This window comes from Vigna umbellata, chromosome 3, assembly GCF_029865625.1.
Source record: "Vigna umbellata cultivar VRB3 chromosome 3, Vumbellata_1.0, whole genome shotgun sequence".
NCBI lineage: Eukaryota > Viridiplantae > Streptophyta > Magnoliopsida > Fabales > Fabaceae > Vigna > Vigna umbellata.
In genome coordinates this window covers 44,786,228-44,801,368 of record NC_142167.1, presented here as the reverse complement: position 1 = coordinate 44,801,368, position 15,141 = coordinate 44,786,228, and the positions used below count along the sequence as shown (strand labels likewise).

Here is a 15,141-nt window from a genome sequence, read left to right as displayed (position 1 = left end):
CGGTTGATAGCTATAAAACTGTAGGGACTAAATTGCCATCACTGACTGATGGGGCCTGTAGTGGCTGGAAGCGACAAAACTATAGGGACTGCCATCACTAACTGACGAGGTGATGGGGGCCTACAATGGTTGGAAGCATTCGGTGCCTGGACAGCGGCAAACGGCGCCTGAACAGCGGCAAAAGGTGCCTGGACAGCAAATTTTGAGTCGATCTTGCTCAAGATCACATTCTCAAACCTAGACTTTTCATCTCTAGCCAAATCTTTCTTCGTAGCACCCACTCCTAGAATCAACATCCTTAGCAGTGAAACAGATTTCCAGTAGAAGAAGTCATTTTAAACTTAGAGAAGAAAAGGGACTTAGGGTTGATATCAATATCTTACGTGAGTTTCAATCTAACTCATTGGTATTAACCCATTACATTCTTTTGAGTTTCCAATATATTTCCCTATTCAATGTCCAGTCGATTAATGCATGCTGAAATTTTCATGCAGTCCAAAAATATGATGCATTCCATGTTCAATAAGATGAAATAGTGCAGTGTGAAATAAATTAGCAGAATTGCAATGCAATGTGTTACAGACTGAGTATTGACAAAAACTGTTGTAAATAACACCCTGATGCAGTTTAAAAAGAAGATGAAGTGAATATAGAAGGGCAAGGTGGCACAGAAACTGTTGTAACACCCTCAAGCATCTGTGTAACCTTTTTCATGGAAGGTCTGAGTGAAGGATCCTCTTGAATGCACCAAATTGCAACCATGACATGCTTCTCCAGCCTCTTCATATCATCCTTTGCCTCCTCATCATTTTCCACCAATTTAGCTACATTCCCTTGGCTATAACATCGATAAGCCCAATCTATGAGTGCCTCTTCTTCACTTTCCAACGCAAATGCAACACTTGACTTGCAACATACGATCTCTAACAGCACCACTCCAAAACTGTAAACATCTACTTTGGTTGTGATTGTAGCTTTCCTAAACCATTCTGGTGCAAAGTAACCAATTGTCCCTCTCAAACCAGTTCTAGCAGCTTTAGTTTGCTCAGCCAGCAACAACTTTGCCAAGCCAAAATCAGAAATCCTTGGAGTGAAAAACTCATCCAGGAGTATATTCTGAGGCTTTATGTCACAGTGAATTATCTGAGTGCTGCACTCTTCATGCAAATACGTGAGCCCCCTTGCAATCCCCAAAGCAATTTGCACTCTTTGGTTCCAATGAGGCCTTGAGATCCCAAAGAGAAAACCAGCCAATGAACCATTGCTCATGTACTCATACACCAAAAGACGATGCTCCCCTTCATCACAATAACCAAACAGACGAACCAAGTTTCTGTGGTGGGTTTGTCCAATCACACTCACTTCTGTTTTGAACTCCTTCTCACCTTCTTGCACAACCTTGTCTAGCCTCTTCACAGCAACATACCTGCTTGCGTTTGATCTCAACACCCCTTTATAAACTTTTCCAAAAGCACCTCGACCCAACATTTGTTTGAACCCTGTGGTTGCTTCTTCAAGCTCCTTGTAGGTAAAGTGACTGACTGTACCAACTGACAGGTTCTGACTGTTCAAAAGCCTCTTGTGGTAGAAAATGAAAAAAGCAGCAAACAAAGCAACAAGTAGAAGGACATTGATGAACACTGAGCTTCCAAGGAGTATTGATATGACAATCACAAGTGTAGTCTGTTCTTTTTCATCATTGTTTAAATCTGTTTTAGGCACCTTGACAAAAGCTATTCTAGTCACATTCGCGTGCTTCCTTCCATTGCTCATTGGATACTTCTTCTTCCAACAGCTTCCATCACCATATATGGCCACAGCACAAAAGCAATCTTCAAGGCACCTTTGTTTGCACAAATCCTTGTCCATTCCAGTTTCAAACTTATCATAATCTGAGAGAGGCCAGTCCAAATTGGGATACTCGTTGAAATCTACAAGATCCTTATTCTGCTCCCACCCGTCTCTGTTGCAACTGGGCAGTGGAAAATCTGGTCTACAACCTATGAGATTGTCATGTTCGAAAGGAGAATAATGCTCCGGGCACTCACAATTAGTCCTCTCACCGCTGCTAACACAGTAGCTGTTAAAACCACAGATAACATTCCCAGTTTGCTTCGTGAAGGAAAGGCAAATATCATCTGGATGCTTTTGCTCCACACTCCACCACGTTGAACTGCAACTATTAGCCACAGCTTTGTTCTCATCTGTATTTGAAACACAGATACAATCAGATAAACGCAGCATCATAATTCAAATTAAGAACATATTTCTGGAACATTAAGACTGACATGGTTCTATATCTTTTATCTCAAACGTAGTTCTATTGGATTCTCTTAACTATTTTTAAAAGTTTTGGATCCTTCACCTACGCATATATAGTAAAGTATAGAATAATATAGGTATCAGATACAGATACATATCAAACACATATACATGAAACAAATGGAAATGTCGATGTTTCATAGGTACACACCTTTTGGGTGCCGATATAGTCTGAAAACCCCATCAGGGTCAATTCTAGCCATGTAAAAGAACTCATCAGATCCACCATTTGTGATATCTCTGATCACTGTGCCCGTGCCATTTTTTATGTACATGTGTCCAGACTCATCAAAGAAAAGCTGTGATTCAGTTCCGACAGTTCCAGTGGCCCAGTAAGCGTCGTGTGTTGGAGACTGAGAGCTTTCAGCATCATCGTTGCTTGATTTTGGAGAATGGTAAAGAACCAAATTGCTATCACCCTGCCAACTGAGTTCAAAATTCCCATCATCAAAACTCGTGTCAGATTGGCGTGCTCTGAAGCTTCTAGGCCTAGACAGATTCTGACCAGGCAAAATAGTATCTGTGGGCTCCTCAAAGCTCTCCCAAACCCTCTTCCCATCATCATCCACAAGCTCAAAACTTCCATTGTCTAGCACAAAAGCACATGATACTAAAGAATCAGTGTTGTTTTCTGGACGTTGCCACAACATGTCATGACCCTTTGGATCATACACGACAATTCCTTTGCTTGTGAGATTCACTGTTGATCCTAACGGAAAAAGATGAGTTTTTTCTTTTCCTGGCTTTGCATACCAAACCATGGTTTTGTTGGGGTCTTTGGCAAACCAAACTGCAAGCACGGACATGAACTCCTTGTTGTCGTATAGAACTGATTCGAAACCAAAGGCAAAGTGGCCAGAAGGTGAATTCCATGCTGTCGTTGAATCTTTGCTGTTTAGAGAGGAGGTTAAGTTCACACTAGAACCACCACAGTTTGAAGAAGTAGCAGTGAACAAAGATGAGAGAAAGAGGAGAACAATCAGCAGAACAACGTACGAATAAGGAAAAGGAAAAGTTAGAGAAGCCATCGTAGCTATCAACCAACCTATGAATTTTGATTCATCAAACAACATTTTTATAGCATATGATATGTTGTCGTGGTCTCCTGCCACTGTATTGTTTGATATGGTCTTTGTCTTTAAGCTTTTTGTTTCTTAGCTTTGTATGATAACAAAAGGCAAAATACCCAATTTTGTCCCCACTTTGGTTCGGAAATCTCAAATTAGTCCCTTTATAGAAAAGTGAGTTGAATGGATCCTTACTTGTAATTAATTGACTCTAATCAGTCCCTTCCGTTAAATAGAAGGAAACGGAGTTAGTGGACTGATGATGTGGCAGTTGTATTTGGTGAGGTGTCAATACGGTGCTTACGTGGTGTTAGGGTTCCCCATTTTCAAATTCGTGCCTATTAAAAATTGGGGATAAAGGATTTGGGGCTCATTTGTTCGAGATTAGGGCACGTCCGTGTGCGAGAAAGAAGACAGAGGCAGGCAGTGATCGCGGGAAGACGGAGCAGTGGTGGGGTAAATAACGAAAACCAAAAAGCGACTTTCGAAGGTGCGTTTATGGTAGGTTTTGTTCTGTGTTTCGTTGCTTTCAGTGTGGTCCCCCCAGAAGTTTTGATTTATTTTGTGGTTTGTCTGTGTTGTGTGCCCCATTGTCAGTGCATTTGTTCGAGATTAGGGCATGTCCGTGTGCGAGAAAGAAGACAGAGGCAGGCAGTGATCGCGGGAAGACGGAGCAGTGGTGGTTCGCGGTTGGCGAGTTGTTCTTCGTTGTCAGTGGTTGTCTCTGTTTGGGGTTTGCTCTTTTGGGTTCGCTGTTTGGGGTTGGCAATGTCTTCGAATCAGGGTTGTTCGTCTTGCTCATGGGGGAGCTGTCGTGGTGGTTCATCCAGAGGATTGGTTGGAAGCCAAATATGCCACTGTGGGGAGGCTGCTGTGTTGAGAGTGGCAAAAACAATTAAGAACGAGGGGAAACAATTCTGGGGCTGCCCTAACTACAAGCGGACAAGAAATGAAGAACTTCAAGGATGCAATTTCTTTAAATGGCTTAGTGAAGATTGCGTAGATGATACTGTTAGTACTATTGCAAGGCAAAGGAGGAAGATTAATAGTCTGGAGAAATGTGTTAGGGAATGTCAAAAAAGGGAGAAGATGTTAATAACAATGATATGTTTTCTGGGATTGATTAATATCATTGTTGTATGTTTTTTGTTTAAAAGTCCATGATGTGTTCTGTTAGATAGTTTATGTGAAGAGCACTTTGGACAAATTGTAATATGATGTTATCAAATGAAGGTCAAATTTGAATTCAAGCTTCTGAATATGGTTTGAAATTACATTTAGTTTGATATGTACAACATAAAATGAGGAAGTGGTGTGTAACTGGCAATAAAATGAGGAAGTGGCTTCTGTAATCCAAAAAGAAAAATCTGTATACAATTTTGCAGTTCCAAAAAGAAAAAGATTGAAAGTGGTTGATGGATAATGACAGTTCCAATTTTGCAGTTCCAATTCCGGACGAGCGTCCTGTTCTCCTTGCTGGATCCACTTCTGAGCGTCCACTTCTGAAGGACGAGCGTCGTATGACAGGACGAGCGTTCTCTTCTACCTGGCTGGACGGGCGTCCATTTGTACGTGGCTGGGACGAGCGTCCGGTCGTGCTTCTACTCTTGGACGAGCGTCCACTTATCCTGGGAAGCGTTCTGAGCGAGTGGGCGACCGTCAGCTGAGAGTCTTCTCTGGACGAGCGTCCTCTCGTGCTGGACGAGCGTCCTCTTGTGGTGGGCGAGCGCCCAATTTGGTAGATTTGGTACGAACATTGGTAGATATTAAACAAAGTGGAATTACAAAGTGGTGGGCGAGCGTTCACATTCATAATTACAAAGTGGTGGGCGAGCGTTCACATTCATAATTACAAAGTGGTGGGCGAGCGTTCACATTCATAATTACAAAGTGGTGGGCGAGCGTTCACATCACAAAGTGGAATTCAAATCCACGTCTGACAGTTTACCAAGCAGATGTATGTGATTACAAAAAACATGTCTGTGATTACAAAATATATGTTTGTCATTACAAAATAGCCATCACTTAAGCTAAACATACTGTCAGTCCTAAATCAGTTTTAAACTTGTGTTGTAGATGGCTGAGTATGTTCCAAAACGCATTGAGTAAGTTGACTTGGTCCAGTAGTTGGCTGACTTTGTTCAGGTTGGGTTGCAGGTTGCTCACTTGATTGATATTGAGTTTGGGGTGCTGGAGGAGCTTGCGGACAACTATTTCTTTTATGACCAACCTGTCTACATATGGAACATCTCTTACGAGTTCCATTTTGCTTCAGTTGTGTGTCATCCTTCTTTAGCTCCCAAGCCTCTAGCCTTCTCTTCTTCTTTGGTCTACCAGGCAAGACTCTTTTAGTTGGAGGCAACACATCAGGCTGAGAAGTTGTTTCCCATAGCTCAGGACCATTGACAGGGTAGATGATTGGAATGTATGTTTCTTGGTAGGTTGAGACCGACCAATTTTGTTTTCTTTTGACTTTGTAAACCAATGTGGCACGTAGTCTTCTCCATTGATGTTGATAAATGTCATGGCAGCTAGTGCATGACAGCATGGGATAGCTGTTAAAGTCCACTTTCTGCAACTGCATTCCAGTTTATCAATGTCAACGACATACTTGTCACTCATCATTGAAATGTGTCTGACCTCAAAAATTTTCTCTCCAGACCAACTGCAGATTTTTAAAAGAGAAATCAGTGTTTAAAAGAGAAATCAGTGAAATGGTAATGTGCAGTGAAATCAATGAAATCAACATACCTAGGTATCCAGTATTTTCTCAGGTGCAGTTCCTTGTCAAATCTTTTCTTAATCTTTGGACAAATACTACCTTCATATGTGGATATTTTGTTTCTATTTGTTGCCCATCTCTTCATGAGGTACATACGAATGTCTTCCATCATTGTGATGATGGGCTTACCTCTTGCATGTAAAATTACACTATTAAATGCTTCAGACATGTTATTCACTAAGGTGTCACAAACAGCATTACTTGTAAACCTTGACCGTGACCAAAATCTACTTACACAAATAACAAGTGCAAAATATCAGCTATGAAAACAAACAACAATTAATACGAGCAATGAATTTTAAAGGCATGTGGATTGGCATACCTTGGTGGGATGGCTAATAAGTATTTAAAGGCGTCTGGATTCACCCCTTTAATTTCTCTCATCACTGCTTCCCATGTTTGAGGGTGTGTTGATGCTGCTGCCTTCCATAGTAGACGTTTTAGAATCTGGCCAGGAAACCTCTTCCTGAAATTAGCATAGATGTGCCTCACACAAAACCTTTGCTCCACACAAAACCTTTGCTCCACACAAAACCTTTTCAATGTGATGGTTGAAGAAATCTCCACACCACCAAGATCATCAATGAGAAGATGTAGAAACCAACTCCAACTGTCCTTATTCTCCACTTCCACAACAGCATATGCCAAAGGACACATTTGGTCATTCCCATCTCTTGCTACTGCAGTTAACAACTCACCTCCAAATTTTCCTTTTAAAAAACAACCATCCAAACCTATAATCTTCCTACATGACACAAAGCTGTCCTTACAGGCCTTCAAACACACATATAGCCTCTTGAAAATTGGAGTGTCCTCATTAGGTTCAACATGAACTTTCACAGTTGAACCAGGATTTGACCGAAGCAACTCATTGGCATAGTCATACACTCTTCTATATTGTTCTTTAAAATCACCTTCTATTTGTTTGGATGCCATTGCTTTTGCCCTACAGGTTGTGGACCGTGAAACACCAATGTTCCACTTCTTAGAAACTTTGTTATGGAGGTTATACAGATTAATATTTGGATTGTCTTTCATAGTCTTCTCTAACCTCCTACTCAACCATTTTGAAGTCATTAGACGGATGTTAAATTCTCTACTGCAAGTGTGGTTGTCTACTATTTTCCTTAGCTGCCATGTATTTTCAGCTGCCTTATATGCACAATATGCATTCCAAGGACATTTCCCTTTTGCCCCACAACATCTGACACGCACTCTTCTTTTGTCATTTTTATAAACCTTTAATTTTCTACCATTCTCTACTCCATAGGTTCTTATAGCTTCTGTAAATTCTTTTTTGTCACTGAAGTACGTGCCCACTTCCCATTTATATTGTTCCATAGTTTTGGGCATTGAAAAAACACCAAAATCCCCATGGTCATCCCTGTCATCATCTGTGTTATCACTTTCCACAACACTCTTCAAACTGTCGGATTCCCAATCACTGTCAGATAAACCCCTAGGTCCACCAAATTCAACTTCATTAGTACCTTCAAATATATCAAATCCCACTACATCTCCATGGTCAATCAATACATCCTCTTCGGACCCATTCCAACTGCTAACATCATACTCATCAGTTTCTACTCCATTACCCTCTACCTCACCCTCTACTTCTGCCTGCCCCTCCACATCAGACTGGACGTCTACATTCACACCATTTCCCTCTACTTCAACCTCTGCCTCCACACCAACATCCTCTACCTCAACCTGTGCCTCCACACCAACATCCTGTACCTCAACCTCTGCCTCCGCACCAACATCCTCCACTGCATCCTCCACACCAACATCCTCCACACCAACATCCTCCACTGCATCATCCACACCAACATCCTCTACCATACCCTCTATATCAGCCAGTACATCAACCTCAACTTCTATCATTTCTGGATGAACTTCTGATTCAGGTTCTACCTCAGGTGCTATTGTCTGAACCTCTGCTTCACCCACTGCCTCAATATCTGCTACACCAATCTCCATCTGAACTTCCTTTTCAGCACTCTCTCTCTCAACTTCTCCTTCAACACTAGGTCTATCAACTTGCAAATCAGCACTCTCTCTCTCAACTTCTCCTTCATCACTAGGTCTATGAACTTCCAAATCAGCACTCTCTCTCTCAACTTCTCCTTCAACACTAGGTCTATCAATTTGGGGTTCAGATATGCATTCCAACTGTAGAAGATACTCAGGTTCACACACCCTATGTATAACATAGAGGTGAGCTTCACCATTCAACATAGCAATATTAATCAGATGACAAGCACCCTTGTCATCTAATAAAGGTTCCAAACAATCTTCTAATACAGGACCACGACCCAATGAATACCATAAGTCCTTTACATTCCTATAACCCATCTCCTTTAGAATGCTTAATATTTCAAAATAACTCCATCGATCAGGGTCTATTTTTATAGTTGTGGTTTGACCATAGTGATATCCAAATGTCCCATTATTCTCAAATTTCCCCCCATGGTGAAACACGACTTCAATGCGTGAGTTGGCCATATTATCTAATATAAAATTGGTCACAGTTAGTTAATCTATGCTTAACCCTTAACCCAACTGATATCTAAGCAAAAAACAAAGCATAAACATACTACTGTACAGACCATAAACAACTCAAACAAAACAAAACCACATTTATGACATTAAATAAAGCAAATGCCACAACACAGTACCACACACTATGAAGGGGGACCACAACGACAACGTCGCAACAGAAACAAAGCAAATGCACTGACAATGGGGCACACAACACAGACAAACCATAAAATAATTCAAAACTTGTGGGGGGACCACAACGAAAGCAACGATACACAGAACAAAACCTACCATAAACGCACCTTCGAAAGTCGCTTTTCGTTATTTACCCCACCAATGGTCGTCCACTCACAAATGCTTTGTGTAAAAGTTCTTACCAGTTCCCGCGATCACTTCTAATCTCCAAACACTGCCTGCCTCTGTCTTCTTTCTCGCACACGGACGTGCCCTAATCTCCAACAAATGAGCCCCAAATCCTTTATCCCCAATTTTTAATAGGCACGAATTTGAAAATGGGGAACCCTAACACCACGTAAGCACCGTATTGACACCTCACCAAATACAACTGCCACATCATCAGTCCACTAACTCCGTTTCCTTCTATTTAACGGAAGGGACTGATTAGAGTCAATTAATTACAAGTAAGGATCCATTCAACTCACTTTTCTATAAAGGGACTAATTTGAGATTTCCGAACCAAAGTGGGGACAAAATTGGGTATTTTGCCATAACAAAACACTGCAAAGTCTTTGCACATGTTCAATTATTGATTAGTAAATAACTACTAAATTAGCATAAGATCAAATTTATATGATCCTTAAGATTAATGAAATTCAAAATTATGATAATAAAATTCAGAAAATTTAAACGATAAAATTTGTGAAATGATAATAATTTAGTGCTATAATCCTTGAAAATTTGAAAAGTTATTTAAAATTAAAGAACATGAAAGTTTTGCTAACTATCCGTGTCCTTTTAAAAGTCACATATCTTCATTTAAATCCTTTACCTGCTCTTACCTTTCTTATATTCAACTTCTCACAAAAGCTTCTCAGGAAAATTCTTCCATTCAAAACAAAGTTGTGCATAGAAGCATAATTTTTTCTTAAAAAATTAAAATAAATCATCTTTTATACAAATGGATTAAAATTAAAAATGAATTTGCATATAAAATAAAAAAGTTTAAAACTATGTTTAAAAAATATATAAAAGTTATAGTTAAAATAAAATTGTATGTACTATATATACTTTAAATTAAAAATAAACAGATTACAAAGTCAAATTTCAAAATATAACTTTTTTGTCGATAATATTTTTCTTTTGAATCACAACTGAGTCGTTTTAATTATATTTTTCATATATTTATTTTGCTAATTTAAAAAAATTACCTTAATTATGTAAAAATAAATAAATAAAAACCTACAAGTCTGATGTGGTCAAATCCCTTAAATAATAAAGCAATGATTTTTAATCATAAATAAGCTGGTTATATGTCATAAATTTCATCATTTTTATGTTATTCTTGATTAAGTCAATTGATATAATGTTGAGAAGGTCCAATTTAAGGATGTCTAGACAGTGAAGGCTGAGCTACCTTAATATCTGCATACTAAAAAGAAAAGCTAAATATAAATAGAATAAAGTTTTGACCAGGCAAGTGACTTAGAAAATGTTTATCAAATACTAACTGTTTGTCAAATTTTATACGTCATGCTATAAGAAAAAGAAACAGCTTTATGATAGTAAATTGCATTAATGGCAATATAAGGTAGAGAATACCTGTCAAAATTTAATTAACAAATAGTGAAATTCATTACCTGTCATACACACAAAGTATACAGTTTTCATGAATATTCATTACCACATTAAAATTTTTGTTTTATCTGTTTTGTTTTATGGTGGTGTTTGGTGCTTCTCTTTTGATCAGTGTGTATGATTAATGATCAATGATCAATGATGGAGTTTGGCAATTTATGCAGAGGCCATACATGGATTGGTTTTGGTGAAAAAATTTGGCACATTATGCCTTCTGAAATCAATGATAAGATAATGTTTCAAAACATTAGGCCTTTCAAAGCTTTTCCACTTAAAAAAAGGAATGAGGACAAAGAATGTGAGAAAAGGCCAAGTGAAATAGATATGAGTTAGCTTTCTTCTTCTACCAACTAAGCATTTCAAGATATAGAATATGGAATTTCAAAGATGAAGAATTGTAGTTCTTACTATTAAGAAATGCTTCATTCAATGATGTGCTCTAACCTATAAATTGGTGAATCATTTCACAATCAATTTATGTTACAAGACAGAAAGTGTGATCATGAGAACTGCAAGCTGTTCCCTCATAGTGTTCTTTATTCTGCTGGTTGAGTCAGTGAATTCTCTCAACCGTAGCAGTTTTCCTGTGAATTTCTTATTTGGGGTTGCCTCTTCTTCTTACCAGGTTCTTGTTTTGTCTAATAAAGCACATTTTATTGTTCAAAATTTTTTGTTCTGTCTTATTTGATTTCATGGTGTGACAAGTATGAAGGTGCAGCAAATGAAGGGGGTAGAGGACCAAGTATATGGGACACTTTTACTCACAAATATCCATGTAAATGGCATCATCTATGATCTTTCTTGTGCTTTTGCTACTTTTTCTTTAATTTTGAGTTTCCCAAAGTTGGTAATCCTCCATGACTTTTGTAAACTACCACTCTTCACAATTTTCTCTTTGCTGTTGCAAGAAATTTGCCCCATTAGATTATAAAATATGATCCTTTTTGTTAAACTGAGCTTCCTTTCTTTGTTCATCCATGACAAATGAACCAGTTTTATTGGAAGATTGCAAAAATTTTCTTCGGTTTTACTTTTTTAACTTGTAAGACTTTTTTTTTTTTTGATGAATGAGTTCTTGAGCATGTTAACTTGGTTTAACATCACCTTGTTAACTGTGACACCTTTTGGCAGATAGGATAAAGGATCAAAGTAGTGGAGACCTTGTTGTTGATTCTTATCACCGTTACAAGGTATTTCTCAGTCTCCTCAACATGTGCATGTGGTGATGAATGAAGCATTTTTTTCTCTAAAATGTTTGAGCAAACAATTTGGCAGGAAGATGTAGGTATAATGAAGGACATAGGATTTGATGCATACAGATTCTCTATCTCATGGTCTAGGATTCTACCTGGTGAGAACTTAGCAGGAATATTCAATTCACTTTTTCTTTTTATCCTCAATGCAATAGCTTTCTAGTTTTGGTAACTTGTGTATCAACTACTATACTTTTTAGGTCAAAACTTTGATCAAATTCCTTGTGTGCTCTTAAGTGTTGTTTTCTAGCCAAACTTAGAGTTTTACCTTTAAAAATAAGTCTGATTATTGGAGAAAAGTACTGAAAACATGTATGAAATTTGATGTCTCTTCTGTTTACATCATTTTTAAACAACATTAAATTGAGATAACATGTGATTCAATATTTGTCATGTGTTTGGTTTAGGTGGAAGGCTGAAGGGAGGTACAAACAGAGAGGGCATCACATATTACAACAATCTTATCAATGAACTGCTATCAAATGGTCTGTGATTAAGTCTTTTCATTTGCATGTGCCCAAGTTTGATATTTCTCACTGTTGACATAAATCTTGTTTAAACCAATAATCACAGGGCTGCAACCCTTTGTAACTCTATTTCATTGGGATCTCCCTCAAGCCCTTGAAGATGAATATGGTGGATTTCTAAGCCCCAATATTGTGTGAGTAGTTTTCTTAACAAAATTTATAGAAAAAATATGCACATGGTCTCCCTTAGTAAATGGTGCAAAATATGTCTGCAGGAAGGATTTTGCAGACTATGCAGAGGTATGCTTCAGAGAATTTGGTGATAGAGTGAAGCACTGGATCACTTTAAATGAGCCAGTCACCTTCACTACACAGGGTTATGGAAATGGATTATTTGCACCAGGAAGATGCTCCAAGTGGTTGCCTTCCAACTGCAGTGAAGGTGATTCTAGCACTGAGCCCTATCTTGTTACTCATCACCAGATTCTTGCTCATGCAGCTGCTGTCAAAGTCTATAGAGACAAGTACCAGGTTACCATGTTTTCAACTATTTTTGACACTCTAACTAAAATCACAAAATAGTTTCTGATAAATTGGTAGGGATAAATTCAACTGGGATGCTTATGTTTTACTTAGATTTCTCAAAAAGGACAAATTGGGATAACGTTGAACTCTCCATGGATAATGCCACTTTCCCAGTCAAAAGAAGACATCAATGCTGCATTCAGGGCCATTGTTTTCTTGTATGACTGGTAACTTTTCCATTTTTTTTTCTTATTTTAACTCCACATCTATGCAGTGATAATTTATTGTTAATATAGACTTAATAATATAACATTAGAAAATAGCTCATATATCAGTAGTGTGAAATTTTCATTCTAAAAGGCTTTTACAGTGATCCAAATCGAATTAGGATTCTCTGCTGGGTTTTTTTGGTGTTATCTGCCAAGCATTCCTCTGCTAAGCATTAATAATACACTGAAAACACAGGAAAGGAAAACCCAGTGGAGAATCCAAATTCAAATCAAACTGGTAAAATATTTTCCTTTTTGGAGAAAATCTGTCAAATAGATCAGTGGACCTAACTCAAATTACTTTTTTTATTATTATTATTTTAAGGTTTATGGAGCCACTAAATTCTGGATCATACCCTGTTGAAATGGTTAATAACATTGGTGAAAGATTGCCAAAATTTTCAATGGAACAGTCGTTGATGGCCAAAGGATCCTTTGATTTCTTAGGACTTAACTACTACACTGCAGCTTATGCAGCCAATGTCCCTTGCACAAGAGAAAACCAAACCATGTTCACAGATTCATGTGTGTTTCTCACATGTAAGACTCAATAGGTGAAATATATATATTTTTGTTTCAGTTTGATTCTTCATATGTTTCACAATCCTTTTACTTACTCAAAATTTTCATTTCTTGCAACAGCAACAAGACATGGAGTGCGGATTGGTCCACAGGTAAATGCATACCTATATATATAATATATATATATATATATATATAATATATATATATATAATATATATATATATATATATATATATATATAGAGAGAGAGAGAGAGAGAGAGAGAGAGAGAGAGAGAATTGTCTGTCTAAGTGGTCACCCTGACAAACCATCAATTTTGATACCAATGATGTTTTTCTTCCTCTTTAGAAGAGTTTTTATTAGAGAGATATTATATACATGTGACATGAGTTTAATCTATATAAGAAATTGACACTATCTTTAACCCAAAACCTCAAGACATTGGATTTTTGGATCTTTCATCTTATGTGGTGTTTAACTTTATTGTTTCTACCTATGAGACTTAGACTCACACTTCGATTATTCTCAATAATATGGGATGAGATAACTGTTAGAATACCTTCCGCTTTAAAGATTCAATTTCATTGTGCAAACACATCTTATCCTCAAGATTGAAAAAAGAACAATTTATGTAAGAAAGTGTGAAATTTGCAGGCTGCCTCAAACTGGTTATACATTTATCCTAGAGGAATTCAGGATCTTTTACTCTACACAAAGGAAAAGTTTAACAATCCAGTCATATACATAACAGAGAATGGTAAGTTCTCACCACTAACAAGATCATGTTTTCATCTTCACTAGTAAGACATTTGTTGAATGAACACAGGAGTTGATGAAGTGAATGACAATGCAAAATCACTTGAGGACAATATGAGAATAGACTACATCAGTAACCATCTTGCTTATGTTCAGAGTGCCATAGAGTGAGTTTCTTGTGCAGTGTTCCACTTTTTGTTTGTTCAAGAAATTTGTTACTCGCTCAAACTAAGACAAACACATTTTGCAGAAATGGTGTCAATGTCAAAGGCTACTTTGCATGGTCATTGTTGGACAATTTTGAATGGGCAGATGGTTTTTCTGTTAGATTTGGAATCATTTATGTTGATTTTAAGGATGGATTGAGCAGATATCCTAAGAAATCAGCTCAGTGGTTCAAAAAGTTTCTACATTGATTGAATCAATCTTGTAATAGTGTAGTTTTACAATTGTATCAAGTTTGTGATCCTCTCTGTTATCTCAGAGTCACAATCCAGTGAAGAATTCTCCAAAGATCACATGATCATGCACACAATCTTAATTCTGATGTTAACAAAAGTTTTTCTTAAAGAGATATTATTTGTTGAATTCTGATTGTATTTTATAACATTTGAAACAGATATGCTTTGTAATGCTTGTTGTATGTTTATTAACAAGCCCCAAACTGTTATCTGTCACTACAATATTGTTTTCAGATTGATTCGTATTTTGTCAAGTCAGTGAACCTGGAATGAATTTCTCAGCCACAAACCTTTTTGCAAGGGAACTGGAAAAATTGTATCTGTATGGTGTAAATAACCCCTCCTTTTCTTTTGTAAC

The 15,141-nt window shown here is 37.6% G+C and overlaps 3 protein-coding genes across 4 annotated transcripts; 1 reads left to right on the top strand and 2 right to left on the bottom strand.

Moving 5' to 3' along the window:
* Positions 1–525: 525 nt before the first annotated feature.
* LOC124822752 (G-type lectin S-receptor-like serine/threonine-protein kinase LECRK3) lies at positions 526–3,414 on the bottom strand. The gene is made up of 2 exons (XM_047294796.2): positions 2,474–3,414; positions 526–2,204 (listed from the first exon to the last, which is right to left on the bottom strand). The coding sequence occupies exons 1-2, from the start codon at positions 3,393–3,395 to the stop codon at positions 628–630; spliced, it is 2,499 nt and encodes an 832-aa protein (XP_047150752.1). The 5' UTR covers positions 3,396–3,414; the 3' UTR covers positions 526–627.
* A 2,341-nt stretch (positions 3,415–5,755) lies between these two features.
* LOC148202639 (uncharacterized) lies at positions 5,756–9,431 on the bottom strand. The gene is made up of 5 exons (XM_088109664.1): positions 9,015–9,431; positions 6,494–8,681; positions 6,141–6,398; positions 5,843–6,054; positions 5,756–5,760 (listed from the first exon to the last, which is right to left on the bottom strand). The coding sequence occupies exons 2-5, from the start codon at positions 8,674–8,676 to the stop codon at positions 5,756–5,758; spliced, it is 2,658 nt and encodes an 885-aa protein (XP_087965790.1). The 5' UTR covers positions 8,677–8,681; positions 9,015–9,431.
* Positions 9,432–10,715: 1,284 nt separating this feature from the next.
* LOC124837353 (beta-glucosidase 13-like) lies at positions 10,716–15,057 on the top strand. 2 transcript variants are annotated; one of them, XM_047312698.2, is made up of 13 exons: positions 10,716–11,152; positions 11,233–11,302; positions 11,659–11,717; positions 11,803–11,878; positions 12,188–12,265; positions 12,354–12,441; positions 12,523–12,778; positions 12,884–12,990; positions 13,367–13,581; positions 13,684–13,715; positions 14,221–14,323; positions 14,393–14,489; positions 14,573–15,057. In XM_047312698.2, the coding sequence occupies exons 1-13, from the start codon at positions 11,030–11,032 to the stop codon at positions 14,736–14,738; spliced, it is 1,470 nt and encodes a 489-aa protein (XP_047168654.1). In that variant the 5' UTR covers positions 10,716–11,029; the 3' UTR covers positions 14,739–15,057. The 2 variants fall into 2 exon arrangements, with proteins under 2 accessions (XP_047168654.1, XP_047168648.1); XM_047312692.2 differs by having other exon boundaries at positions 12,884–12,999.
* The last annotated feature ends 84 nt before the right edge of the window (positions 15,058–15,141 follow it).

Coding starts and splice junctions, on each gene's coding strand:
- LOC124822752 (XM_047294796.2), bottom strand. CDS start 3,395: ATGTTGTTTGATGAATCAAAATTCATAGGTTGGTTGATAGCTACGATG. Junction 2,205..2,473: donor ACTATATCGGCACCCAAAAG/GTGTGTACCTAT, acceptor TTTCAAATACAG/ATGAGAACAAAGCTGTGGCT.
- LOC148202639 (XM_088109664.1), bottom strand. CDS start 8,676: ATGGCCAACTCACGCATTGAAGTCGTGTTTCACCATGGGGGGAAATTT. Junction 6,399..6,493: donor TTATTAGCCATCCCACCAAG/GTATGCCAATCC, acceptor TTGTGTAAGTAG/ATTTTGGTCACGGTCAAGGT. Junction 6,055..6,140: donor AGAAAATACTGGATACCTAG/GTATGTTGATTT, acceptor AAAAATCTGCAG/TTGGTCTGGAGAGAAAATTT.
- LOC124837353 (XM_047312692.2), top strand. CDS start 11,030: ATGAGAACTGCAAGCTGTTCCCTCATAGTGTTCTTTATTCTGCTGGTT. Junction 11,303..11,658: donor TTTTACTCACAAATATCCAT/GTAAATGGCATC, acceptor ACCTTTTGGCAG/ATAGGATAAAGGATCAAAGT. Junction 12,266..12,353: donor CAATGAACTGCTATCAAATG/GTCTGTGATTAA, acceptor CAATAATCACAG/GGCTGCAACCCTTTGTAACT.